The 27752-nt window shown below is 37.6% G+C and overlaps 1 protein-coding gene across 1 annotated transcript; it reads right to left on the bottom strand.

The window, feature by feature from the left end:
• Nucleotides 1-6772: 6772 nt before the first annotated feature.
• Ido1 (indoleamine 2,3-dioxygenase 1) lies at nucleotides 6773-24475 on the bottom strand. The gene is made up of 10 exons (XM_042679458.1): nucleotides 24355-24475; nucleotides 19321-19416; nucleotides 19082-19201; nucleotides 15150-15268; nucleotides 13694-13708; nucleotides 12186-12285; nucleotides 9905-10022; nucleotides 9150-9201; nucleotides 8846-8994; nucleotides 6773-7356 (listed from the first exon to the last, which is right to left on the bottom strand). Exons 1-10 carry the CDS (start codon nucleotides 24451-24453, stop codon nucleotides 7010-7012), a joined length of 1215 nt encoding a protein of 404 aa, XP_042535392.1. The 5' UTR covers nucleotides 24454-24475; the 3' UTR covers nucleotides 6773-7009.
• Nucleotides 24476-27752: the final 3277 nt, after the last annotated feature.

Here is a 27752-nt window from a genome sequence, read left to right as displayed (position 1 = left end):
TGAGACTGAAATCAGGAAAGCAACTCCATTTGTAATAGCCTCAAAACAACAACAACAACAACCAAAAACCTAGGAATTAACTTAACCAAAGATGTGAAGGACCTCTGTGATGAAAACTTTAAAAACTTGAAAAAGGAAATAGGACAAACTTCCATGCTTCTGGATCAGAGGATTAATACTGTGAAAATGGCAATAATGCCCAAAACTATCTACAAATTCAATGCAATCAGAATCCCAACAACATTTTTCAATGATATAGAGGAAGCAATCCAAAAATTTATATGGAATAATAGAAGACTCCAAATAGCAAAAACATTCCTTAGCAGGAAGAACAAACTTTCAACTCTACTAAAAAGCCATAGTTATAAAGAAGCTTGATAATGGCACATGAACAGGCCTGAGCACCAATAGAATGGAATTGAAGATCCAGAAATGAACCCACAGACATATGGCCACCTAATCTTTCATAAGGGGGCCAAAAACACAGGATGGAAGAAAAAGACTCTTCGACAAATGGTGCTAACAGAATTGACTAGTCACATGCAGAAAAATAAAGCTAGATCCTTATATATCATCCTGCACCAGAATCAATTACAAATGGATTAAAGACCTCAGCATAAGACCAGATACCCTGAAAATACTACAGGAAGAAAGGGGGGAAACAACAGGGCACCTTGACACAGGTCAAAACTTCCCAGGTAAAGATCCAGAATCACAACAAATCAAAGAAAGACTGGACTGGTGCGATTGCATCAAAGTGAAGAGTTTGTGCATGGCAAAGCACATGGGTAGCAAGATAAATAGAAAGTCTACAAATTGGGAGAATATATTTACTAGCTATACATCAGAAAGGGCCTCATATCTAAAATATACTTAGAGCTCTAAAAATTAACCTCCCCAAAAACAAATCCTCAAAGAAACAACCCAATTAATAAGTGGACCAAAGACCTAAAGAGAGACTTTTCAGAAGAAGTAAGAATGCCCAGTAAACACATGAAGAGATGTTCAACATCTCTGGCCACAAAAGAAATGCAATTCAAAACAACATTGAGATTCCACTTCACCCCACTTAGAATGGCCATTATCAAGAAAACTAACAATAACAGATGCTGGCAAGAATGTTGCCAAAGGGAACACTACTACACTCTTGGTGGGAATGCCAACTTATTCAACCACTCTGGAAAGCTGTATAGAGGTTCCTTAAAAGACTAAACATCGATCCTGGGCATTTACCCAAAATGACTATAAACCAGGTTGCACTAAAGCCACCAGCACAACCATGTTCATTGATTGCAGCATTGTTTACCATAGCCAAGATATATAATCAACCCAGATGCCCCTCATTAGACCAATGGATCAAGTAAATGTGGTATGTATACACAATGGAATTCTATGCTTCAGTCAGAAAAAATGACATTACCCCATTCATAAAGAAATGGAAAGAAACACTTGGAAAAAATTATACTAAGGGAAGTAAGCTAGACCTACCCAAAGAAACACAGGTTAAACCCCTATATATATATTCATTTATACTATATATTAATACTATGTAAATATTTATATATTTATATTATATACATTTATATATATTTATATATTTATGATATATAAATTTATATAGTAATGGATAGTAAAAGACAAAAAATTACACTGGGACATGATTAATTAAACGGGACTTTAAATATTCAAACAGTGAGGCCAAAGGAGGATATTCTTAGGAGAGGATCACAATGGCTCAACACTATGTGCATATGATCATATAATGATGCTTATAGAAATGAACACCAAGAAAGGGAAACAAAAGGTTGTTTAAATATTAACATACTCAAGAAACTTTATTCCATTATACTCATATCATATTTTGACTTTTATGAAACTGTTCATTTTATAAATATAGGAATATAATTATTTTGTAGGCATGTTTTAATAGCTAAGTCATTTTGCTCAGTTATTTCATTTTTTAAGTCAAAACATCTTCTGAATTTTCCTTAAATTCATTAAATACAGATATTTTGGTATAGTTTAGAATTCCCTTTCTAGAAAAATTTCCTGAAATAAAAGGCAATATTATGTGAAATAATTACTTTCCTTTAAGACAACACAAAGTTACTTGTTAAATCAAGTTACTTGTTCTAATCAAGGAAAGCCAGGATTTGGAATAAAGAAAGTGGAGGGGATGGAAGAAAGACTGCAATTTCTGTTGTATATAATCTGGAGGTTGGTTATTTATTTACTTTGTATTATTTTGGTGTGATTCACAATTGATAGGAGTTGTTCCTGTGTAGAGGATAAACTGGTAACCATAGTTCAGTTGTGGCCACACAGATCTACTAGTTAGTTTACTGTGTAGTTTTACCAACATTTTTCACAAAAATAGATGTCAAAAACTGGGGAGATTTCAGAAAAGTCTGTTATCCCATGGTGGTTGCTGGGCATCCCAATTCTCTATCACATAGCAATGGATTAGGAGTGGATTCTTTTTAGGGAGAAACAGTGCTGCTTATCATAGTGCTTCTTTTTGTTGCATTTATCACTAAGAAGTCTCATCACAGAAGAGGGAAGTACTAAGGTCTTAAGCACACTAATAGTGCCAGATTATCTTCCTGAAATTACCCTAAAGAAGAAATTACTTAGACTTCTTTTTCCTCTTCTGAAATGATGTTGACTGTATTAGTTATTTCCTTGAAGGAGTGTGCCTTTGGATTTGTGCTTACTATGTTGTTAAACCCCAGATTATCTAGTTTTACTACTGGGCTATCTCTCTCGATTTTATGTCCATAGTAATCTCAAAAATAAGCATTTTAGGAAATTATTTCAAATAATTATTTAATGAAATACATCAAGGATAAAGAGGCTTATTGTATTTTTGAAAGCGCATTGGTAGAAATACTTTCTCAGAAATATAAAACAGTAGGCAAAATATAAAACAAACACACATTTTCAAGATATGGTACCATGTGGTGTTTTCAAATATTTTGGAGTCAGACTGCCTGATTTACATCTATTGTTTTTCGAAGTTGTTTGACATTTGAAGAGGACTAACTCTTCAATTTCCTTACAGGAAAAATTAACTAGTAATAAAACTAATATCAAAGACCCATTGTGATGGCCAAATAAATTAATACATCTTAAACTTTTAGAATAGTAATAGCAAAAGAATTAAGTATGCACATAATTCTGAAGAATCCATATTTTTATGCCTCCTGAATTGTAGCATGGCTACACAATGCCATTAGTTACACCAACAAAGCTTGCTTTATTTTGTAGTAGAAACACAGAAGAAAATGTCCTTTCGGTTTGCAACATTTAATTAAACTTTGAAGAAGTTAACACCCTAATTCCTGCAAAACTTGTCTTCAACTTTCCAACCAAACTAAACCATCTCCTATTCTGAGCTTCTTTTACACACTAATTGGTCTGAAAATTAGAAAGGTAATGAACCAGTAGGAACACACTATAATGTTAATATCGATGATCTGGTTGTGATTAGAAAAAAGTATTTCATTAACTTTAGACTATTATATGAATCCCAGAACTCAGGAGGCTGAGGTAAGAGAATACACTTGAGGCTAGAATAGGCTAGATAGCTAAAGCCTGTTTTTTTTAAAATAAGATAAATGAAATGAGATGAAAGTAAAATAAAATATTTAGTGACTATAAGAGTGCCTAAGTAAAAATTACTGGCTATGTGTTAATGAAACTTCCTTCTTTATAATCATTCCCACAGAAAGGGGAAAATTTCCTCCTATATCTTACAGTGGTGTAAAGCTCAATCTTTGGAGCCAAACTAGCTGAGCTTAAACCCTATTTTTGCCCTATTTTTTCTATTGTTGAAAAAATGGCATGATCTCTTGGCCATCTCAATGTACTCATCTGTAAAATGAGGAAAAAAATCTGTTTTGACAGTTAAATGGGTTAATGTATATGAGTGGTAATTGGAGTCTACTCTAAATAAAGAAGCTCCTACATTATAAAAAGTTTTAGAAGTGGGGTACACACCTTCTGTGAGCTATTTTGTCTTACAGTTGGCATTAGTTTTAGAAACCTTTAAGAGTAGGTTGATTAGCCCATTTTTGGTCTGTCTGAACTTCTTTAGTTTTTTAATTCCTTATTGTCTTGTATAATAATTCTACAGCAGTGAATAAATCTCTATTTCCAGCTCATAGATGATCAAAATAATTGTAAGATTATATACTAGCTCTTTTATAAAGGATATGAGGAGTGTGGAGTGGGTATTAATTGAGCAATATTTTTCTCACTTTTATATAGTAGATTGAAAAAATAATAGTACACAAAATAATATATATGAGCAGGGTGCCAGCCACTCATGTCTGTCATCCTAACTACTAGGGAAACTGAGATCTGGAGGATTGTGGTTTAAGGGTAGAGTGAACAGAGAAATCCTCAAGACTTCATCTCTAATATAACCAATAAGGAGCAGGACTAGAGACGTGGCTTAAGTGATAGCCAGCCATGAGCAAACAAGCCAGCTCTCAATTCAAACTCTAGTAAGGAAGAGCAAAAACAAGAAACTTAAAAATGTACAAAAGTTTTATAGAAAGTAGGAACTAAAGAATACTTAAATTTCTGAATGCTTGATTTGAAAGAGGCACATATTTTTACCCAAAATCTGTTTACTTAAAGAAAACATGTAGGGCTGGGAAGGTGGCTCAGTGATAGAGAGCTTGCCTTGCATGCATGAGGCCCTGGGTTCGATTCCTCAGCACCACATAAGCAAAAAGAAAAAAGCCAGAAGTGGCGCTGTGGCTCAAGTGGTAGAGCGCTAGCCTTGAGCTGAAGGGCTGAGGGACAGTGCCCAGGCCCAGAGTTCAGGCCCCATGACTGGACCCCCCCCCCAAAAAAAAAAGAAAAGAAAAAAAAAATGTAGAAGAATATACTAATATGGATTTCTGATTTTATTGAAACATATTGGGATACAATTATCATTAATTCCACTAAAATGGCATGGCAGTTTGATTATAGTTTGTCCTTTGCAAAACTTCATGTTTAAATTCAATCCCAATTTTGAGGTTTAATCTGACAATAGTGTCTAAACAAGAGACCTTTTGGGGAAGGCAAAGATTAGACAGGTCATCAAGGTAGAGCCAATAATTAAATCTTGTGGTTTTATTTTTTTTAATTATTTTTTGGGTCCAGTCATGTGGCCTGAACTCTGGGTCTGGGCACTGTCCCTCAGCTCTACCACTTGAGCCACAGCACCACTTCCAGGTTTTTTCTTTTTCCTTATGGGGTGCTGAGGAATTGAACCTAGGGCCTCATGCATGCAAGGCAAGCGCTCTACCACTGAGCCACCTTCCCAGCCCCAAATCTTGTGGTTTTAAAGGAAGAGGGAATGAGACCAGCAGCACTCACATATGCCCTTCAAGATGATCTCTACCGTCTCAAGACTCTGCCACAGAGTCAGTGGACCAGCTCTGTGAGCCAAAGTAAACCTCTTCCTTCTTCTTGGCTTGCCCAGAGTTATCTTTGTTTTGCTTTGCTTTTTAAGATACAGTCTCACAATGAAACCCAGAATGGAGAGGAACTCTAGATTCCTGAGTGCTGGAATTTACAGGTGTGTGCCACCATGCCTGGCCAGTGTTATCTTAAATGCCACTCACAAAGCTCATTACTAAAGGGACCCATTATTAAAGGTTTCATAAATTCAAAGTGCTTTCTAATTCCACTGTGTGTTTTTAGTCTTTCTTATACCTGATTTCTGGGTAACCATGTGCTTCCTGATGGGTTCCTGCCAAATTATTTCATTTCCTGCCTCCCTTTCCAAATTGCTTTCCCTGTAACCTAGTCTGTTTCAAGTAGAGTGAAAAAGATTTGTTGTCTAAAAACTCATTTTTCCTCCCCTCTGTCATTGTATGATTCATTACACTTATTGCACTCTTATGAGCCCCAGCGTTGTCATTTCTGAAATAAAATGTTTAGCTCAAGTGATTGTTAAGCTTTCCTTAGACCCTGAGATTCCATGATTCCATTATTAAATAAAATTATACTAAGAGTATGAGTGCCCAGTGAACTTGCTATTTCGGGAGAAATTGTATTTCAAAGGTGACCTCTGCTTCTTAGTCCTGATTGAAGTATTCATATTCTCATGCATTCTTTTTATGTTTTGTTTTGTTTTTGGGTCCGGTCATGGGGCCTGAACTCTGGGCCTGGGCGCTGTCCCTCAGCTCTTCAGCTCAAGGCTAGCACTCTACCACTTGAGCCACAGCACCACTCTGGCTTTTTTCTTTTTTGCTTATGTGGTGCTGAGGAATCGAACCCAGGGCCTCAGGCATGCAAGGCAAGCGCTCTACCACTGAGCCACCTTCTCAGCCTCTCATGCATTCTTTTATACATTCAATTGATATTTATTTTTTGTTTGCTTTATCTTTGTTCCTCATTTTGAGATGGTGTCTATCTCAGGCTGGCCTGGAACTTGCAGATCCTCTTATTTCAATCCCAAGACCTGAGATAACAGGCAAGGGCCAGTATAGCCAGCAGATACCTGAGAACTATCAACTATAACTAGAATGGAAGGTTAAAGATTACAGAGTGTCTCCAGCATCCTAAAGTGTACCATGTAATGATAATATATGTTAATAGGTCATTATGAACAAAAACTAATATTAACATTTAAAAGTACAGAAATCTGCTGACCCGTGGAACAGGTAATACTTTAGATCTCACCTGCAAGACTATTTAATGTAGTTGAAATCGAAACAAAAATTAAGCAAGATTTATTTAATCTTATATTAATTTTTATTTACTGAATTTTACCATTATATTTTTATATTAATTTTCAATCTGTTCATAAAGATCATTTTTATTTTTTTCTTACATGAAGTCAGAAGTTAGCAACTGATAATTCATTTGTCTGCTCCAATGATCAATGAAAAGAATTCTGTGCAATGAGCAAACTTTTTTTGATTTTTGGGATTTGAACTCATGTTTTCTTGGTGCTCTACCTCTTGAGCCACACCTCACTCCTAAATATACTCATGCTAGGATTACATTAATCTTCCTTCAGTAAGGCTTTCTGGGTTGTATTTCTCACAGCCATGAGGAAACTCTTGAGGTCAGTGCCTCCTGTCCCTCTGCTTTCTGAGTCTGGTGACTCCTTGGATGCATTGGCCTGATCACGTGCAGGAGTTAGAATGTACTTCTCAACTATGGTCAGATGATAACTCCTCAGGGAGACCAGAGCTTGCACACAGCTATTATATGCTTCTTGCAAGTCAGCATTGTGGCTTGAGATGACAAACTTCCGGAGTGATGGGCAAGTCTCTAAGTGGTGCAGAAAGGCCTGGTGCGCTGGTGGCATATATGTTCTCATTTCCTGGAGGAACTTATCAGCAGATTCTAAGGCGACAAGACAAAGGTGAGAAGCAGAGCAGCCCTGGCTTCCTTGGGGAATCATTATCCCCCATCCATAATAGGAGCTCTGAGGGTAAAATCACCACACATGAAGACTAAATAGCTATTTGTCTTCTACTAGCAATGGCAGTTATGAAAATCTACTGTTCTTCTTGAAAGTAGAATGAACAAAACTCATTTAAACAATTTTAATTGTGATTGTGAAGGTGAGATACAGAGGGGTTACAGCTACATAAGCTGGTTAGGTACAAAAGTCAGACACATTTCTTTTAGGACAATGTCACCCCTTCTCTCACTCTTCCCCAGAAAACTCATTTTTAATCATAAGAATCTTGGCTTGTGCTGTTTTTCTTATTATCTTTCGTATTGGCTTCTGCCAAGAGATCAAAGTACAGACAGGATTGGCAGATGATGATGACACTAAGCTTAAGAAAGCTTAAAGGATCACATGTGTATATCTGTATGTGTGTGTGTGTGTGCGTGCTCACACTTGTGCACACATGCACATATGCACACTAGTCCTAGGGCTTGAACTTAGGGCCTGGGCATTGTCGCTGAGCTTTTTGCCCAAGGTTAGCATTCTGTCACTTGAGCCACAGCTCCACTTCCAACTTTTTAATTGGAGATAAGATCTAATGATCTCAGCCTCCTGAGTAACCAGAATCGCTTTGAACTGTGCCCAGATTAAGAAAAAAATGTTTTCTCCTAGCCAAGGGCTTTCCTCTTGGTTTGTTCAATAGAAACTTAAAACATTCTTTTTCTTCATCACTGAAGCCTCTAGAAAGCACATAAGAAACATGGTCCATCTTCCCCTCTGTTGTGTGTCTCAATGACCCTGTGCCACTGGACTAGCTGGGTGGCTTTCTGAGGTCTCTGCCTCTGACTTCTGTCCATGGTTGTGTTTCATCTACAGGCAACTTTCTATGCCTGACTCTACATGGTCATAACATAAGATGCCTTTCCCAGAACATCTTGCTACTTAGCGAAGTCTCAAGTTCAAGAGGGTAATGAACTCAGGTTTGGGATTTTGTTTTTCTAGTTGATCAACAAGGAGTTTCCCATCCTCTTTTAATGAATGAGGGCTATGTAGTCCCTACTTGACTGACAACCAGAAATGAGTAGCAATGAAATCCTAAGAGTCTGTCATGGCTAAACATCAGTAGTTCATACCTGTAATCCTAGTTACTCAGGAGACTGAGGTTTGAGGATCCTGGTTCGAAGCCAGCCTGGGCAGGAAAGTCCATGAGACTCTCATCTCCAATTAACCACCAGAAAAGCAGAAGTGGAAACTGTATCTCAAGTGGTAGAGTCCCAGCCTTCCTTAAGCAAAAAAGCTCAGAAACTGTGCTAGGCTCTAAATTTAAGCCCCAGGACCAGCGCACACACACACACACACACACACACACACACACACACACACACACACAGTCATATTTGTGTGAGAGATGATTAATATTTGTCATTTCACACCTACCTCCACTGGCACTCTGCTCTACTCCCAGAAGGATATCAAGGCTCTGAAAGATGCTGCTTTGGGCTGCACTTCCCCCTGCAAACTTTTTGGGGGTGTCCCAAACCCCTTCATACAGCAGACCTTCTGACAGCTTGGGATTGCCTTTCCAGCTGGACCAGGAAGGAAGAAAAATCAGATATAAAATCTTTCAGTAAAGGTAATAGAAGGTGACAAGCAAGATTAATAGTGCGGCAGGCACCAATGGAACTTTGGTGTGTTTCTACTGTTAGATAAAAGCATAAAATTCAAGCATAAAAGTACATACCCAGACAAATATATGCGTAGAACATTGAAAAATTGATTGGCATTCACATATTCTGCAAAAATATAAATGATTAATTGAATGATAGCAGAGTTACCTAGGGAGTTCAAGAAACTGTGAAAAACTGCCTAGAGCCACAGCCTACTATTATTTGATTTGAAGAGCTGTCTCTGCCATGGTCCAGTCCTTAATCACACTGAACACACCTATAACCTATTTATTGTCTGTCCAATAGGGCAGATTTTGTTTTGCAAATCACTGTTTATCTGCTGTTTTCAGATTTTATACTTTCAAGCTGCTGATTTTGCTGAATTTTAAACTCAGTTGGTTTTCTCTGTTTATGAGTGAGATAGTGAAGAAGCAGGGCTTACTGGAAGCTCTTCAAACAGGAGCTGTTTTTCAGCACTTAAATTGCTTTCATGTTTTGAAGGTCTCTACTTGATTTCTAATAGCAGGTAGGAAACTCTTTAGAGTTACAAAGGTCTCCTAGTAATCCTGTCTGTGCTGTTCACTACCTAGAAAGCCTTAAGAAGTCATTTTACTTCATCTCACTGACTGACGTCCCAGTCTACAAATCTCAGATAGATAAAACAAAAATAAATAGATAACAACAAAAATAAAATAGATAAGACAGACCAAGTAGAAACATCTGTACTCAGTGATAGCTACTTGTTGCTTCTCTTTTCTTCACAGTACTTCACCTCAATCAACTAGAAATGTTAACAATTAGCCTAGAATATTCTTCAGAAGATACTTACTGCGGATTTCCTCAAATACTTTGCGGGCTTCTTTCAGACAGGAACATATATGTAGCAGTGCCATTTTTGAGGTCTCCTGGTCCTCACATATCACAGCCTTGATTATCTTGGGAATTTCCTGAAAAAGGAAAAAAAAACAAAGCCAAATGTATAAGAGCTTCAAGCACCAAACATTGACACAATTTAAACTTTTATCATCTTTGCAGATTGGCAAATTAAATTTATGTTTCCATTATTTGATATATTTCTAGATTCATTTGGCTTACAAAAATTGAACCCAAAGTATATTTTGCTTAAACAAATTTATAACTAGCAACAATGGTAGCCCCTTTGTATAACTACTTAACAATAAAATATATATAATTAAGAAAACATCACACATGATGGTCAAATTGGTTTCATTCCAGGGAAAGGATAGTTCAACATATGTAAATCATAAATGTAATACAGCATATAAACAGAATATAGGACAAAAAGATCATGGTGCAGATAATTGATGCATAAAAGGCCTTTGACAATATCCAGCAATCTCTCATTAAAGCAATGAAGAAACCAGCAATAAAAGGAATGAATCTTAACATAATAAGACCTATATATAAGAAGCCTGTACCCAGTATCATTAGGAATAAGTAAAGGTTTCTACTCTCCTACTTGTATTCGATATAGTACTAGAGTTTCTAGACAAAGTAATCAGACAAAAGAATGAAATAAAAGGAAGTCAAACAGGGAAGGAAGAAATGAAATCATTACTGTTTGTTGATGATATTATTTTATACTTAAAACATCCTAAGGATTATAAAAAGTCTTTTTGGATCTACAATATCTCATATCCTAGCAACATAGCAAGATATGAAGTTAGCATGCAAAACTCAGTAGGTTTTCTTTACAGTATCCATGAACAGGCTAAGAAAGAAATCTGGAAAACAATCCCATTCTATTCAGAACAGGCTCAAAAGAAAATAATTGTATAAACTTAGCCAATGAGGTGAAAGACCTCTACAATGCAAACTAGAAAACCTTGAAGAAAGAAGCTGAAGAAGACATCATAAGATGGAAACATTTCCTATGTTCATGGATTGGTAGAATCAATATCATGAGAATGAAGATTAACATCATGAAAATGGCCATACTGCCAAGAGCAGATTCAGTGTAATACTCATCGAAACCCAATGTCATTCTTTGTAAAAGAAAAAAAAAACAAAACAAAACAAAACACCCACAAACTTGGTCCTAAAGTTCATATGGAAGCATAAAAGGCCCTCCAGGTAACCCTAATAATTCTGAATAAAATTGCAACACTAGAGATACCATAATATTAAGCTTCAGATTATTCTATAGAGCCATGGTTTAATTTTTTTGTGTACTATGTATACACATAGGGTTAATGGATTATGTGTGTGTATGTACAATAAATTGTTATGCAGCTATAATGCAAAATGAAACTCTCAGAGAGGGGATGGAAGTTGAGACCATCATGTTAAATGAGGTCAGTCAAGTTAAAAAAAAAATCCACATAGTGCAAGATTTTGCTAATTTTTGGAATCCAGACCCAAAATAATGATGGTAATGGTATGATTTGAATGTAGAGGGGAATTTATCTGTGGGTCATCAGTGGGAGAGGAAAAGGAAAGGATAGTGAGATGAGAAGAAAGAGGAGGAGGAGGAGGCGGAGGAGGAGGAGGAAGAGGAGGAGGAGGAGGAGGAGGAGGAGGAAGAGGAGGAGGAGGATATTCACAGAGCATTATGAAACCTACCAAGCACTGATTTCAAAAGGCTGAGTAAAGGCGTATGGGAATATAGTGAACAGGTGAACTTGTTCAAATTACATTTCAGGCATGTATGGAATTTTCACAGTGAAACCCCCCTTGTGGTACATGTAATATATTGCTAATGTAAAAATAAGGTGGAAAAAAATCTGAACATGTCAATAAACTTTCATAAAAGTAAAAAAAAAAAAGTTTCCCTTTCCATTTCTAAAAGACATTGGTTTATGCCACTATATATTAATGACAAATTGCATCAAAGATTTTGTTTCTCATAGGAGTTTAAAATTTGATTCAAAATGTCTGGCTCCTAGATTTATATTTTAGGTGACACAACAAAACAAATAGACGCATATAAAACAAAATGTTTACATTCAATGGTCCATGACCTCCAAATAAATAATCTCATGCTTTCATTTAATCAAGAGAGTCCATTCCTGCTAGTATAGTTCAGTTGCTAAGAGATTGCTCTGCTGATGTGAATACACAGAAAAAAATCCAAGAGTCAGTGGACATACTTTGATTGCAGGAGAAGCTGCTATTTCCACTAGTAGAGAAACCAGGAAGAAACCTTTGCTGCAGTCCCCACCAGGAAATGCAAACAAAATGTCCATGTTCCTAAGAAAATTCAAATAGGAAAAACACTTGGCAAATCATTTATTTGTAAAGAACCCTCAAGCATTTTGTTTATACCATCTTATTTTCAATGGTATGGCTAGTCACTGTTGCTACTACATATGTGAGCATATTAAGAGTCAGTCATATTAGCCCATGGTTTAAGACCATATTCAGTAAACTTGGAAATGTATTCATGAACTTGGCAAATTCCCCCCAATAGGTCTGTTTCTATCATTTCATTAACTTCTTCACAAGCATGTATATTATCATAGACATTTACTCCACGTTGAGAGAGGAAATTTGAGGTAGTTTTAAGAGATAGTTTTGTTGTTGTTTTAAAAAATCTATTTACATTTTTATCTTTATTTGCAACCCTGTTTTCTCAATGGTTTCTCTGCTTTACCAAGGAATTGACTTGGATATTTATAAAATTGTTTGGACCTCATTATTCTTTTGCATTGAAGTTCTGGCGTGGATGCAAATATTGCCTCAGAACCTATAAAACTGTGGGGTTTGTATATAGTTAGATTTGGAGTTTCAAAGCCCCAAATCTTCCACTCCTGTTTTGTCTTTGCTGTGTGGCCCTAGCTAAGGTCAGTCACGTGGCACTGCCTGCATGCTCTTTCTCTCGTCTCTAACTCAGGACTGATGGCACCAACCTGATGCTGAAAAATCTCAAAGAATTTTTAATTCCTGATCGTAGACAAAAAAGCCCTATACAACCATTTTTATAAATCATTTCTTCATTCTTGTCTCCTTCTATTATCATCATTTGTCATTTTCAGTGGCACTAACTCAACTTCAACACTGATGATGCACCAAAACTTTTGTTACTCCAAAGCTATCACAATTGTTGTTTTCTCTCCTGTAAACAGCCCCAGCATTTTTCATCTTCTAACTAATTCCTTCTGTGGCGGCTCAACTCTGATAAATTGCTCAGGGATTCTTGCCTTTAACTTCTTACTTGATTAGAGTCCCTAGCACTTTACTCTTCTTCTTAATCTTCACATATTCCTTTCCTCTTTTTTATTCTACTGTCACCTAGCCAGGATTACACCTGCCATACTTAGTTTTTCTAGCAGCTATATTGTTGCCTCGTTCTGGCACAGAGGTCCTAGATCATATATACAAAATGTTTTGTATGTACGTGTATTGATTATATACTTAGCATGTAAATTATATACATAACATGCAAATCTTGCTTGTATATAACTATCAAATAGATGCAAGTCTGGCATACTAATTGTTATTAAGACATTTGCTAGTCCTAAATTAAGGCTGGGATTATTTTTCCTTCAAATAATTACCTAAATTAGTTTTTATGTGAATTCTAACATTTAAAAATGCAATGTATATTCACTGTGAATATCAAAAAATCTTAGAATAAAAAAAAGAAGCACATACTTACTCATAAGTCATGGGCCTTATGAAAGCATCCAGGAAGTGGTGAGCAATTGGAAGAAAGAAAGAAAACCAATTTTCAGACTAGTTTGAATTATTGTTATTAGACTAAATACTACTTACTATGAGCTACCAGCAATAAAACGTAGGTAAAGCAGAAAAAAATGCTTTCAAATATTTCTCAGGTTTGTTTTGGAATACTATGCAAAGAATATACATATTCCAGACTCTTGTTGCTATTAAGACACTTTCTTTGTCAAATCCTTTTGCTTTTTGGTGCTACTGTGAAGAACACCCCTTATAGGTACACCTTGGAGCTACTGGGCACTGTAAATCTCTCTCTCAAACCTATGCTGCAGCAGGTCCCATCCCTACAACAATTGTGGGCAGGTAGCTCTGAAAGCTAAATGTTGCTGCCTATCCTGCTGAAGATGTACTCACTTCAGTGGAACTGGTCACTTAAATACCAAATTTGTGAAAGTTCACAAAACATGCTAGTCAAATGAAGTCAAACACAAGAATGTCTGCTCTCTGGCTTTATTAATGTGAAATTGAATAACAAAATCAACTAGCTGGGCATCCTAGCACATTCTTATAGTGCTAAAACTCAGGAGCCCGAGGCAGTAAGATCACAAGGTTCAGACCAGCCTGCAATGCATAGCAAGTTGGAGATTAGCCTGGTCTATATGGTGAAACCATGTCTAAAAACAATATCTATTTTTTATATAAAATCAGCTAATTTTGTTAAGTCAAAGTAGGGTATATTTGCATAGTATAGAGAAGGGAATTGGTTAGAAAAGATAAATGAATATATATACATACACATATATATATATACATATATATATATATATATATATATATCTTGCTAGGGTGGTTCTTTCATATGGTATATATGTAATCCTCAAAAGCACACTGAATACACAGGATCTCTGTTGATCCTGTATGCTGACTATATGACTGTCTCACTCATGTACAATGTATCTGTAAATACAGATATAACAGTCCAAAAACAATTTCCAACCCCACACAAAGCTGTGCTGCCAAAAATTAAGTTAATATAAAACTAGATTTATTTATTTGTTTGTTTGTTTGTTTATTTTGCTAATCTCAGAGTGTGAGCTCAGGGCCTCATGCTCAACTTGCTTTCTGGGCTGGCACTCTATCATTTGGGCCATGCTTTCTTGGTCTTTTTGCTATTTAATTCAAGGTAGAGTCTTTTCTTCGAAGGCTGGTTTGAACAGTAATCCACTAGATCCCAGATTCCTTAGTAGCTAAGATTACAGACATGAGTCACAAATGCTTGATAAGAAATGTACTCATTATCTTGCCCATGTAATTGTAACCCCTCTGTACAGTATTTTCACAATAAAAAATAAATAAAAATTTAAAAAAGAACCCAATTTACAACTAGCTTTCGATGATATACATCCCAACTCCTGTTCTATTAACACTGAACTTACCCTCTGGGATCCTTTTTCTTCCAGTTTGCCAGCACACAGTCAGCATAAACCAGAATGGGTGGCAGCCCCAGACTCTCAGAGAGTTTGCAGTATGGAACAGCAATGTTTCTTGGCAGGACCTATGGAGTACAGTGCTCACTTTGAATCATTGCGTCATCTTACCTTGTCTTCCCTCTCCTGCTCACATTCATAGTTAAGATGATGGTGCTTGGACTCCAAACACATTCTACTTTCCATTACTAACCCTGGAAATTTTCAAATGCTTATGTTTTGCATTTAGATTGATATAGCCACAATTTGTCCCAAGAGAGAATATAAAACCCTGTTCTTTTTTTTTTTTTTTTTTGGTCCGGTCGTGGGGCCTGAACTCTGGGCCTGGGCGCTGTCCCTCAGCTCTTCAGCTCAAGGCTAGTGCTCTACCACTTGAGCCACAGTGCCACTTTCAGCTTTTTTTTCTTTTTGCTTATGTGGTGCTGAGGAATTGAACCTGAGGCCTCATGCATGCAAGGCAAGTACTCTACCAATGAGCCACTTTCCCAGCCCAACCCTGTTCTTTTCACTTTCTAATGACCTTGTAAGCTATTTTCCCTCCTTCATCCATTCAGCCTGGGAATATTTGTAGGGAACTTCCTCCATTGAAGTCACCACATTATCCACTGATAAATAAAAAAGATAAAATTTGGTTGTCTCAAAGACGCCTATAGACTTTGGGTTTTGTATTTAAGACCTGTATTGCCCAACACTGGTTGTTCACACCTGTAATCCTAGCTACTCAAGAAGTTGAGATTAGAGGAAGCCACTTGAAGCCATGCTAGACAGGAAAGTTCATGAGACTCTTATCTAGAACACCAAAAAGCTGAAAGTAGAGCTGTGGCTCAAATGGTATAGCACCATTGTTGAGAGAAAAAGCTAAGGGAGAGATCTTGGGCCCTAAGCAGCACAAAAGGAAAAAAATGTGAGATTTCACTGGAAGTATAAACAAATCCATATCCTTGAAGCTCAGTGAAGATGATGATGATGTGTATATGTATACGGGGAAACTTCCCTGACAACCACACTGATGCTTGAGCTCAAAGACATGCCTGTGTCTGGAAGAGGGAGACATTTTTCCCTCATTGGGGATTTCAGTGTGGAAATGCATGTTTTGGAATGGTAGTCTTAGCTTTCTCAGCTCTTGTGCTCATTCACCTTTACACAGAGAAGATATGGAGATTTCCCAACTATTGGGTTTGGAACTGAAATCATAGCTAAGCCCTTTCTTCCTCATAATGCTTCTATTTCTAGCAAAATTCTGTCATCAGCCATTTAGTAAAAGCAATGTGTCCCTGCTAGGCAGTCCTATAGCTGTCTTCTACTCCCTTTAACTGGATAATGTAGTGGTTAATCTTGATTGTCAACTTCATAGGACTTGGCAGCACATAGGAGGTTAGTAAACTCACTCCTGGCTATGTCTGTGAGGTGTTTCCAGAGAGGATTAGCTAAGAGGGAAAGACTCTCTCTGAGTATCAGCAGCACCAACCCTTTGACTGTTGGAAGAAAAGGGGAGGGACAAAGCCTTCTAGTGCAGGCCTTCTCTCACCTTCCTTGATGTAATGAGGTTGAAGATCTCCTCCTCCATCTTTGCCTGCTGCCATGATGTTCTGCCTAAGCATGTGAGACTAGATGTTCGTGGATTGAAGCCTTTGAAACCATGAGCCAGGTAAGTCCTTCCTTTCTTATGTGGTTTCCCTCAGATGTCTTGTCACAGAGATGAGAAAGCTAACTGATACAGGAGGAAAAGAGTCTGATTCACAGCTCTTCCAGCCTGTTAGTTTCATACTGTGAAAGAGCATGTCCTCCAACAAACAGCTCCATGGGTTACACAGCTAACATTTTATTCTCCATGTGTTCGACTTCACCAATTAACCATCACTTGACTTTGACCTCATTGGGCCCTTGTAGTGGTTAGTATGTAATCACACACCATCACCAGGAGCTTGTAGCTGAAATACATCTAAGCAAGGGAAGAAGAGGGAGGTGATGGCTAATTTCAGTGGTAGGTGGTGGAGCTGCAGTTTCACACCATTGAGTAATTCTGACTTGGAAAAAGGACAGGAAATGTTCTAATACATCTTTGTTCTAGGCATTCCTGCTATGAAACACAATGGCTAATTTGTTGTCCTTTCTCAAACAAAATGTGCCTGGAGTAAATTCCTCCCTTTAAATTCCTCTTGTATTTTTCATTGCCACCTCCTACAGAATGACGTAGTATACAAAAACACAATCAATTAAAAAAAAAATTTCATCCTTTCTTTCACAATTGTGGCATCTAGTCTGACAAATCTATTATTTTTAGCAATGCTGTGTATAGTCTAGCCTCCATGACAAGTGCTACTGTTTTCCCTCTTTTCTGATCCACATTGCCTCTACATTTTGTGATAACACTCACTACCATTGAAGTCCCCAGAAACACTGCTCAGAGAGCCTCCAGTTTTGATATCCACCATCCCTGACCCCCAGTATATGCACAATTTGGTAAAACACATTTCTAGCAAGTCTAGTGAGATGGTGCAGTTAAGTAACATTTAAGCTAGATTGTAACAGTAGAACAAATGTGGCAGTTTGGTGATTACAAATAGTCAATAAAGAAATGAAAGGTAATGAATACATTCACATTATAAGACAGGAGTTTTTCCTCTTAGTTTCTTCCTCTTTTCTCTACAACTTATCTTACTGGTGGATTATGTTGTCTTTGTCTTTAGGCAGGGTGTGAAAAGATAAGCAACTATGAAAAGCATGCAAATTGCCTTTCTCCAAAAGGAAAATTTTATTAAATGGTAGAAGGTGCTGCTATAATGTGCTTTATTCCTTCGTGATTTGAAACTGCTTTGGTTTCATGTGATTATGGTTGCCAGTAAGATGTAGAAAGCCAATAAATTTTATCATGTCATATATGTACTAAAAATGTTCATTTTTTTGTTTATCTGAGGGTCAAATTGCCTGTATTTGCATTGGCAGAATCAATATGAGTAAGGAAGGACTTTCATTGTAATGCTGGATAGATAATGAGCAGATGTTGGCAGCTATATATTTTATTTTAATTCTTCTGCCTCTCATTTTCTCTCTCTTTCTTCCTTATCTTCATTTGTCCTGCACTAAACCCTTAGAAGAGTCACTGGGAACATCTTTTGCTTAGATTTACAGTGAAATTGCTATTTAGGCTGATTTGTAATGGTTATGTTCTCATAACTACTACTTTTATAGAAAACAAGAGCATGACTAATATGTATATTCATATAAACATATGTTTTGAAATTATTTAATTCTGTAAAACGTGAAGCCATCTATTCCTCTGTGTTGATAGATGCAAATGCTTGAGCATTAACTAAAAGAGCTATTCAAAGGTATCACTGTAGAAATATTATGACACAAAATATTTATCAGTAGAAGATACAGTAATTAAACTAAAGAAATATTAGGAGAAATATTATGACACAAAATATTTATCAGTAGAAGAGACAGTAATTAAACTAAAGTTCAGAAATTTAGTGAAAAAGGATATAGCTATTTCAAATGACTAGGATGATTGCCTAGTAACAACAAAAAATTTCATGATAGGTTTAAGTTAAAGTCACAGGATAGGAATAATCCAAGTAGAAGACTAAAATAAAATAACGATAGCAGTGGCATGCTAAGTCAGTAAATGCTTGTATTCTTTCCCTGTCTATTCTTTTGCTCAAACTTTAAGATTGAAGTTACAGTACTTAAAATGTTTAAGTCTTTCTTCACAGTGCTGAAGATAAATCCAGGGCCTTCTACATGCTAGGCAAGAACTCTGCCACTGAGCTATACTAGCCCCAAATAAATTGTTTATGTTACATCTATACTGAATATCATTCTAACAGAAATAAGAACCACTGTGAGACATGAGCAACATCAAGAAATGTTCAAACCTTTTTGATATCTCCGTCCCCTTTACCCCACACATATGCCATGGTGATGCAGCCAAGAACCAGATGTGCCAGGCGCTGCAACTTGTGTCCTTGGAGACCATCCACACTGAGCATTGGTAGCTAAGAACAAATGAAGCAAGATTTCATGGAAATCAGTTTGGGTGGTGCTTCAGGTTTCAAAAGCAAAGATATAAAAAAGTTAAGAAATTTAACAAGAAGACAAAATAATTATAGCAAACCTTCTCAACCTCTGCTCGAAGGTGACCATTCGCAATTAGTGTGGGCAGATTTTTACCAATGAACATCCAGGCATCATACTCATCAGGTAGCTCTTCCTTGAAAAAAAACATACACAGAGCTTTGATTTGATTACGGTCAAAAGTATTTTACTGTAAAATAGGAAATTACTATAAAATAGCATTGGCTTTCCACAGACAGCTCTCCTTGCCTTTAGCTCCATTTTATGCAACATTGGCTGTACAACACCCGTCTCCACCCACCAGCCATGCTTTGCCACCTCAGATTGTCTCTGCTTCATCTCTTCTCTCTTCAAGCATGGAATTATACCTATTTCAAATGTCTACTCAAAGTTTCACAAAAACCTTGCTTACTACTCCATCTAATACCAGTCCCCTCCATGATAAGCCCCACTGTTAGATGATTTGTTATCTGCTACACTTTCTTAGCTAATTTTCAGTTCTTTAAGTAGAAAAAACAAGAATGTATAAAATATCACTGTAAGGGCCAGGCTAAAAGGTGCTTTTAAGGGGTCTTGAATTAAAAGCCCCCCAACTTTGTATCCATGCCCTTTGATCTGATCTACTCTCTGTTCAAGTCCCTTTGCACTTACCTTGGGTTCTAGGAAAGAGAGGGTCCGCTGATAAGTATCTTGTGAAGAAAGGAAACTGACCAAAAGGAAACTGCCAAAAACTCAGGAGATCACCTACCAGGCAACTTGTCCCAATAGTAAAGTGATAGCAATTTGCTAAAACTCCTCTAACAACAAAGACGGCGATATTTGTCAAGTTCCAAATTATACCTGTGATTTGCTACTTTAACTATGCACACTGTCCTCATCTCTTACCCCCAATTCTCCCTATTTAACTTGAAGTTAATGCCTGTACCTCAGAAGATGGCCGACTTACTGAAGTAGGTGACTGCCATGTAATGAATCTCCTTTCTCAACCTTTCACCATGTCTCTTTATTTGGCATGTGGGGGTGAGTAGCTACACCCAACCTGAGACTCCTGGGCCTAGGGTCTAAAAAACTGGTTTATCACTAGTGGATTAGTCATTCTACTCAATAATGTTATATATGATACTACTTATTTAATTTTTGTAATGACCTCAAAAGTTGTTTCTTTGCGATAAATAAAAACACCAGGCTCAGTTTATATAATGTTCTGTATAGAGAGTTTATCCTGCCTTATGCCTCTCCCATTATAATCTACTTGAGGGTGTGTCCCTGAAGTTGTAAAAGTGACAGTGCAAATGGAAGGTTTAACAAATCAATATGGATGAGGCTTCAAGCTTCAAAATAAAGTTAGTATCATAAATAAACTGTAAAGCAAGGCGACACAAAGTTCAAATATGAACGTATTTGAAGATCTCAAGGTCTATATCCAGTCTTAATCAGTGAAGGCAGACTTCCAGCCAGGTTGTCACCAGGCAGTCACCTTTTTTCCTCCCTGATCTCACACACCTCTGTTCTGGTACTCTTCCTAGAAATACTTTCTACTGTTTTGTGCTTCACTGTGTAGCATGCTCAATTTTTTAACTGGTGTTATTTTCCCTACATTTTTGTTGTTGCTCTATAGCATAGCTAGCACTTTTAACAGATATAAGATTTAATCCATAACACGAAGAGCCTCTACTCTCTACTTAGTATTATATACAAATAAAGAAAAACAGAGGATTGTTCAAATTCTGCTAAGCTAGAGAAGGTATTTTGTAACTATAATAGAATCAAAGACAAATTATTTTCCTCTAGACAAGGGAATTGATAGAGTATGAGATGCACAGTACTAGGCAGGTTTTAGCTCATAATCTCTAGGAAAGATTTTTGTTAAAGAAGTAATCACTAATAACCCCCTGCCTTTTTGTCAGTTGTGGGGCTTGAACTCTGGGCCTGGATGCTGTCCCTCAGCTCTTCAGCTCAAGGATCTACCACTTGAGCCACAGTGCCACTTCAAGCTTTTTCTGCTTATGTGGTCCTGAGGAATAGAACCCATGGCTTTATGCATGCAAGGCAAGCACTCTACCACTGAGTCACCTTCCCAGCCCCTCATGTTTTAAGCTATCTATGACTAACTCCCTCAGTATCTCAGGGTGCCAAACTGTTTTTCTCCCTGTGGTTGCCACTTCCTTTCTACTGCTTAGAATTTCTTGATAAATAATCAAGGGAAATTTTAATTTTTTTGTTTAACATTTTGTTTTTTGCTTAACTCTTGTCTCTGCAATTACCACAGTTGTGGGATTTTTTTTAAAGACTTGCTTTTTGTATGCTCTATTCTGAAAAAGTTCTGGTGAAAAGAAAATGCCTTCTGGAGTCTCTGTCCAAAACGTTCTATGGCTGTCTGAGGTATGATTATGATTATGATTATGATTATTATACTGTTGTGGTTCTTTCTTTTTTCTTTTGTTCTTCTTTCTTTTTTTCTTTCCTTTTTTTCCTTTGATTTATTCCCTTTTGTCGCTGTTTTTGATTTCTGTACCCTTTGTCTTGTATGTAAGTTTATCTGATTTGGGGAGGGGAAGAAGAAGCACAAAAACAGTGGGACAAAGGGTAAACCAAGTCAGCAGTTATACTCTGGTTTCTCTTCAGATCGTATAAATCTTTCTCCTTTTTACCAAGTCAGCAGTGATACTCACTAGACATCATGTTGGAAATGAACTATACAACTTTGTAGGGAGGAGAGATGGGAGGGGAAAAACTGGGAGCAAATAAGGACGGAGTGACACTGTTCAGAAGGAAATCTACTCATTACCTGACTCATTCAACTCTATCCCCTCTGTGCATCACCTTTACAATTAAAAAAATTAAGAAAAAAATAAGAAAACAAAATAAAAAACAGGATAGTTTAATTGACTTTTTATATAGAGGATCTGCCCATTGATAAAAGTAGGGTGAATTCCCCTGCTAATCAATATTCCTACACTAGAATATTGTCATCTCTCTTTCCCTTTATATCTAAGGCTGTTTTTTTTTTTTTTGTGAACATACTGTACAGAGGGGTTACAATTACATGGTCAGGATAATGCGTACATTTCTTATCAAGCATTGCAGCCTCCTCCTTTGTTTACCCTTCACATTAAGGTTGTGTTTTTTTTATAACGTTAGTTATTTTGGCACTTATTATATCTTCTAATTACTGATCCCTTGATGATTACATACTAACCTTTTTGCCTCTACTTACATTTTATCTTAAGCTGTATGGTTGCTCATTTGCTTAGGGTTTCTACTTATACAAAGTATCATTTTCCATCCTGTCATTTGGGGTGTGTACAGCTGTATGGCTGCGTTGCCCGGGCTGGCCTTAGAGGAAGCATCCTCTGCTCTGCCTTTCCTAGTGTCATTTATTTGGAGGTTGTCTTACTTTTTCATATTCTTGAGACCTTGAGTTGCTTCACTTTCCTAGGATGATTTGCGCACTAGATGCTTTCTTCTGAGTTTGAAGGAGTGGTCCTGTAAGTGATGCTGGCTTTGGGTCCACTTGGGTGTCATGGTGCAGACCGCTGCCCCTCACCCCCAGCATCCTTCCCTTGTTCAGATGTTTGGATAGAGGATCCAGGGGTGGTAGGTGGAGAGCCCTTCTGTCTCCAGGACCCACTCTGAGGAAGTGGGACACCATGAAGGGGTGCAGGAGAATGAGGTGGCACCGCGGCAAGAATGGCCTCCCTCTGTATGGAAGCTGTGAGAAAGGACAAGCACCGAGGGGCAGCTGGGAAAGCTGGACCAGGGGTGTGCCGGCCCAGGGCGTGGCTTGCGTTGCCCAGCGACGGCCGGGGGCGGGGACGACAGTAGCCCCGCCCACAACGCCCAGCCTTCTGCATTGGCTTCAGCCTCTGGGCTTAATGGGAGCAGCAGCGCAGGCACACGCGCGGATTCTGCAGCCAGACTTGGTGTCCACCCCAGAAAGCCCCTGTAACTGTGCTCCAATTCTTTGCCTCCTGTCTCAGGCGTCCACAAGGTGGCACTCTGGAATCCCATGTCACCTTCCCCTGCAGGAGTCCCTCACCCAGAGGTGGAGTCGCTGTGTTCAGTTAAGAGTTGTTCCTGTCCCTGTGCCACTGACTCAAGAATTGTGTGTCTTATCCGGCTGCAGCCTCTCTCCTGCCTGGTCCTTGTGGAGCTCGCCTTAAATTAATTTATTCTGATTCTTTGTGCAGGAGGCAAAAAGGGCTGCGCACAAAGACATGGCTATATTGTCCTCTCTCCTCTGGAAGGGTTTGATAATTAGAATGTTGGTGATATATTATCAACATTTATCTGCATTCTTTGGAATCAATTTAGGGACATGTAGTTTTCAAGACAAGCATTTTTCCCATATACCTTGCACTTTAAAGTTAAAACATGCAAAAAGAAGGAGGAGGAGGGGGAGGAAGAATGGAGGGAAAGGAGGAACAGGAGAAGGAAGGAAAGAAGGAAGAAGGAAGGAAGGAAGAAAGGAAGGAAAAAAGGAAGGAAGGAAGGAAGGAAGGGGAAGGGAAGGGCAGGGAAGGAAAGGGAAGAGAAGGAAAGGGAAGAGAAGAAGAGTAGTTGAGCTTAGATTCTCAGTTGAATCTTACACTCAGTAAGCAGCAAGCATTATAAACACAACACAAAGATTATCTGATGTACCACCTCATAAAACCAGCCAATTAGTAATATATTTTGTACACATTGGTGATAAGTCAACAGCTAACAAAGTTTTTGTGGCTCATGGTCTATTGATACTGTCTACCTTTTCAAAATTCTTTTTGAGAATTTTGGCCATAAGACAGCCAACTTCTCATCTCTACAGTATTATTCTTTTGCAAAAAATCAAGAACTTCCATAGTTTCCTTGTTCCAATACTCTAAGGTCCATGTTGGGGCTGGTAAGAAGTACATGGCTGAATTTCTAGGAAAAAAAATGTTCTAAAAACAGTGAGACACACTTGTTGAAACTCTGTCTGTGATCTTGCCCCTACTTTATCCAACTATTTAATAGAAGTTGCCTGGCAGAATTTTACTTGTTTCAGTGAGTAATAAGAATAAAATAGATTTGCCCATATTTCCCAACTGTCTCTTACCAGTGGATGTTCCAGAGCAAAGCCTATGTCTTCTTTGATGTGGTATTTCTCAAGGCTTTCCAAAGTGCCTTCTTTAGAAGGAGACTGCTTGCCTGCCATTGTGGAAGTCACCTCTACTGACCCTCCTACTGAGTCTCAGCCTCCAGAGCATCTATTTATTATGGTTACCAGTAATCACGTCAGCAGGGAGAGATGACTTCCACTTTGAGACAGTTTCATTTTCTACTTTCCTTATTTGTCATATAATTAACAATCAAACCTCTATTTATTATTCTATTTATCATATAAAGAAACTGAAAGTTCATATTCTGTATCAGATGTTTGTTATCTTGGAGCATTCTTTGCTTAATGCTATCTGGGAATCAAGACATATCTGATTAAAATGATTAGAATATGGATACAGGTAGACACTGTGGACACTATCATGCCTTTGATTTAAAGTAAGAACATTACTATGGATATCGTCCTAAATTATCATTTAATTAGGTCACTGGCTTTTACTGAAAACACCAGAGGTCTTTGGTATCAGTATAGGCAATGCCAACATTCAACTAACACTCAGGGTCTCAGAAGAAGGAAAAACTAGGAACACATCGAGCTTTGGAAAGATGTATCTCCTAACTCCCCATTTTTCTTTCCTAGGTTCTCTTTTGTATTCAGAATAAGAGGTATCATCTTCTCTTCACGTTCCTTGTTAGTCACATTTAGGAAGCTTGCCTGGTATCTCTACATATCTGCCAGCCAGGAGCTGAAGAGGCCACAGTCCTGTGCATTTGGAGACTTGTTGAATATGTTAAAAGCTGAAACTATGATAAGATAACTTAAAATCATTTGTTGTTGTTGTTGCAGAATACAAAAAGGCTCCATTTGACGAATTTTTTTTATAGTTCAGGCAAGTTTATGTTCACAGAGAGGTTCACTAAAACTGAAGCAAAAGCAGAAGCGTATCATTCCTTTTGATGATCAAAAGGAAAGATAAGAGAAAGCGATTAATTTTCAGTAACTGAAAAGACAATGCTGCTTACCACCTGGATTATCAGCTTTGAAATAAACTAGTAAACCATGCGTTTGGTACACCCTGTAGCTCCCACATTAGTCTCTCTTCCTAATGGCTTTACTGGGAACTGATGCTTTTACAAGAATATGTTTTCTTTATAAAACAAAGGGGGAGGGAAGTGGGGAGGGAGGGTAAGGGAAATTGAAACCAAAATAACAGAACAGAGGGAACACAAGGGTGAAGCTCTTTAACAGCTGACTCATAAGGCATATGGAACCAGGCCCAAGGGTGTGAGTGATGAATTCCTACCATATTTGGAAGATAAAAACACTCATAAAATAGTAATGACTAGGAAATATGTGATGTTGCTATTATTTTTTACTCTTTGCACCTTAATCTATCTTTCTAGCTGCTGCTGCTGCTACTCCTCCTAATCCTCTTTTCCTCCATCAAGAACACTATAGACCCAGGCACCAGTGGCTCACGTCTGTAATCCTAGCTATTCCAGAGGCTGAAATTTGAGGATCATGATTCAAAGCCAGCCCAGGCTGAAAAGTCCCAGTGAGACTCTTATCTCCAATAAACTACTAAAAAATTCCAGAAGTGAAGCTGAGGCTCAAGTAGTAGAGCATTAGCCTTGAGCACAAGAGCCTCAGGGACAGCACCTAGGCCCTGAGTTCAAGCCCTGGGATGGGCAAAAAGAAAGAAAGGGAGAAAGAGAAAGAGAGAGAGGAAGAAAGAGAGAAAGAGAGAAAGAGGGAGAGGGAAGGAGGAAGGGAGGGAGGAAGGAAGGAAGCAAGCAAGCAAGCAAGCAAGCAAGCTAGCACTATGGAAGCACTGGCTTAAACTCAGTCTAGGCATGACTCCAGCCCCCTTTTTAGATAGGTCTTGTTTTTGCCCAGTCAGGGACTGTGATCTTCTTAATTGCTATTTCTACTGTGGCTAGAATGACAAGTGAATACTACCACCCTTTTCTGTTGAGATGTGGGCTTGTGAACTTCTCTGTCCTCAGTGGTCTGGAATACAAGTTTTCGTATCTCAGCCTCCTAACTAGCTACAATTACGGGAATGGCTAACTGTTGCCTGGCTGAAATTTCCACCAGTTTAAATATCAAATGAAGTTTCAGATGATTCCAACTTGGAAAAAAACTGTCAGAATTTGCTTTTCAAGCAGCAATTTTTAAAATTATTTTGAACTCTGCTTATGCAGTTATCTCACTCAATCTGCTCTACTTTTAGCTGTTCTGCTTCCTGTCTATCTCTACCCTTTCCCTGTCCTTCAAGTTGCTTCTTTCATACTTCTGAATCTTTATTCTCAAACAGTCTTGCCTTCTTTCATCTTGATTTTTCTTCATTGAAAACCTCCTTTCCCATGGTGGCAGAAGGACATTTTCATTTTATGCTCTCCTGTGGATTCTCATCCTCCTCTTTAACTCTCTACTTGTGCTCAGGCTAACAAGCTAGAGAGTCTCAAAAGTCAGAACTCATCCTTTCCTCTGTGGCCTTGAGATTGAAGCTTGCTTCTTTTGATACTCTCACCTACTTTGATAGCCTGGATGTTCTTTGCTATACAATAATTATATTTCTTGACTAAGCTCCTGGCTATAAAGATGGTATTATCCTCATTGACACCTGAAATATTCTGAGTAAGTTCTGCAGAAGAAATTTACCCATGGCCATGCCAAATGCAAACATATTCCATCTCACTATGTCATCCTCAGTAACACATACAACTTTTCCTTTACCATTGTTCTACACTAATTTATGATAGACAATAGCTATACTTTTAAAAGAAATAAATTCTTAGTTTAAAAAAATAAAATGAACTAGAACATTCAACAAGAACAAAAGAAATCATTGAAACACCAACATTCACTGGTGTTCAGCATTAACACAAGATTAGTTTTTATGCTATTTATTTTTGTTCAAGTTAATAATAGTTTTTTTTCTGTGCATTTATGTGTGTCAAGGATTTTCTAAAAACTTTGCAGTAGTGACCAATTGAGCTCTCAAAATCACCTCCTTAGGAACATTGCATGATATTCCTGAAAGGAAATTAGAATGGTTCATAATCTCCAATGCATTTAATTGCCTAAACAAAACATGATGAAATTTCCTGTTAGGGAAGAAAATATTTTAAACCTCAAAGTATTTATACCATTTTAATAGATGTATGATATCTATTAAAAGAGTAAGTCTACATATGGTACAGCATTATGGAAAATAGTAAGCTGTAGAAAGATTTTTTTAAACAGGAGATTATAGCTACCAAGAAACAGACTTTGAAATCCATTATTTAATATATTCAAAAAATGTAAAAAATGAAATAGATTATAAACTGTTGTAAATGTAAATAATAACCAAATTAATATTCCAAAATTTGCATAATGGAGAATTCATG

This window comes from Dipodomys spectabilis, unplaced genomic scaffold (genome assembly GCF_019054845.1).
Source record: "Dipodomys spectabilis isolate Male_0828 unplaced genomic scaffold, ASM1905484v1 ptg000052l, whole genome shotgun sequence".
NCBI classification, from domain to species: domain Eukaryota; kingdom Metazoa; phylum Chordata; class Mammalia; order Rodentia; family Heteromyidae; genus Dipodomys; species Dipodomys spectabilis.
This window is presented reverse-complemented; position numbering and strand designations above follow the sequence as displayed.